The 1,261-nt window shown below is 31.3% G+C and overlaps 1 protein-coding gene across 4 annotated transcripts in view; it reads left to right on the top strand.

Annotated features, from left to right (window-relative positions):
- LOC105462510 overlaps nt 1-1,132 on the top strand; it is a 7,214-nt gene extending 6,082 nt beyond the window's left edge. For all 4 annotated transcript variants that reach the window (XM_011709148.1, XM_011709150.1, XM_011709149.1 and 1 more), the window contains exons 5-6: nt 242-565; nt 926-1,132. In XM_011709148.1, coding sequence (XP_011707450.1) covers nt 242-565; nt 926-991 — 390 coding nt within the window. In that variant the 3' untranslated portion in view covers nt 992-1,132. The remainder of the gene's footprint in view (nt 1-241; nt 566-925) is intronic.
- The last annotated feature ends 129 nt before the right edge of the window (nt 1,133-1,261 follow it).

Raw genomic sequence — 1,261 nt, 5'->3', positions numbered from 1 at the left:
TTATTTAGAAACCCTAAAATTATGAAATAAAATTTTAACTTTTAACTTTTCAATTATTTTTTTATTAATTTAACTTTTAATTCAATTAATTTTATTATGGATTAACTTGTATCTTAACTAAGTTAAATTTTTAAGATTGTTAACTTTAATTTAACTTACAATTAGTTAAAAAAAATTTTAACTTATTCAACCCTGGTTTTGCGTAATTTACATATTTGTTATTGTTGTGTAAATATCACAGGCTTCTGAAATGCCTTCGACATCAGAGGATCCATCAACGTGTTTAACGCAGACCAATCCTAATGAAGAAACGCTCATTACACAAATCAAAGAAGAGCCCATAGATTACGTTGAGATGGATATATGTAACATGCAGTCGGATGATGATGATGACGACGATGATGACGATGTTGAAGAACCGGATGATACTGACGATGATGTGGATAATAATAAGGAAGATTTCGAAGAGGACGATGAAGATGAAGATGTCGACGATGATGGGAATATAGCTTTTATGACGAAGTCATCGAAAACAATACAAGATAAGAAAGAAGAACCAGCGGATGTAAGTATATAGCGCGCACGATTACTTATTAATCCTCCATCTGCAGTCATTTTTACTCCGTCCGCAATCTGGGTCTTTTTTGTCCAGCCCAAGTTTTTTACTATTCTAGGTTTTTCTAAAAATCTGAAAAAATTCAATGTTATTTTTCAATATGTCTACGTTACCAAATACTTTTTTAACTCAAATGTTAAACTGCTTTGTTTAAACTGCTCTCTTTTTTCGGAGAAATTTTAAAGTGAAATTTTGCTTGTGTGCAAAAGACAGATTGAGGGCGGAGGATTAATTATATTTATTTAAAATTTTTCGCTAAAATGTTTTATTGAAGGTGAAAATTTATATTTCATATTTTTCTTATTTCAGCACCTTGACCAAATGTTCAGCGAATTGGAAAATATGACGAGCGATATTGGATTTTTGAAAAATTGAATATTATATAAATTATCGCTTTAATACGTATTTGTCACATACTACGCTGACAGAAATCCTTTTTATGAAATGTAATTCCGTATGTAATGTATAAATCTGTAGCTGCGTAATATAAACAAATAAGACTGCATGTTAAAAGTACAATAGTGTAAACCACTAAGATTTAGTAGAACCATATAGGCCTGTTCTTTGTCGCTGCACTGGACCACACTAAAAACCTTTGCCTGTTTCCGGCCTTTGCCAAACTTCTCTCTCTCTCTCTCTCTCTCT

The sequence above is a fragment of the Wasmannia auropunctata genome, unplaced genomic scaffold (genome assembly GCF_000956235.1).
Source record: "Wasmannia auropunctata unplaced genomic scaffold, wasmannia.A_1.0 LD336097.1, whole genome shotgun sequence".
In the NCBI taxonomy this organism is placed as follows: domain Eukaryota; kingdom Metazoa; phylum Arthropoda; class Insecta; order Hymenoptera; family Formicidae; genus Wasmannia; species Wasmannia auropunctata.
The sequence above is the reverse complement of the archived record's forward strand: the minus strand, read 5'-3'. Positions and strand labels throughout refer to the sequence as shown.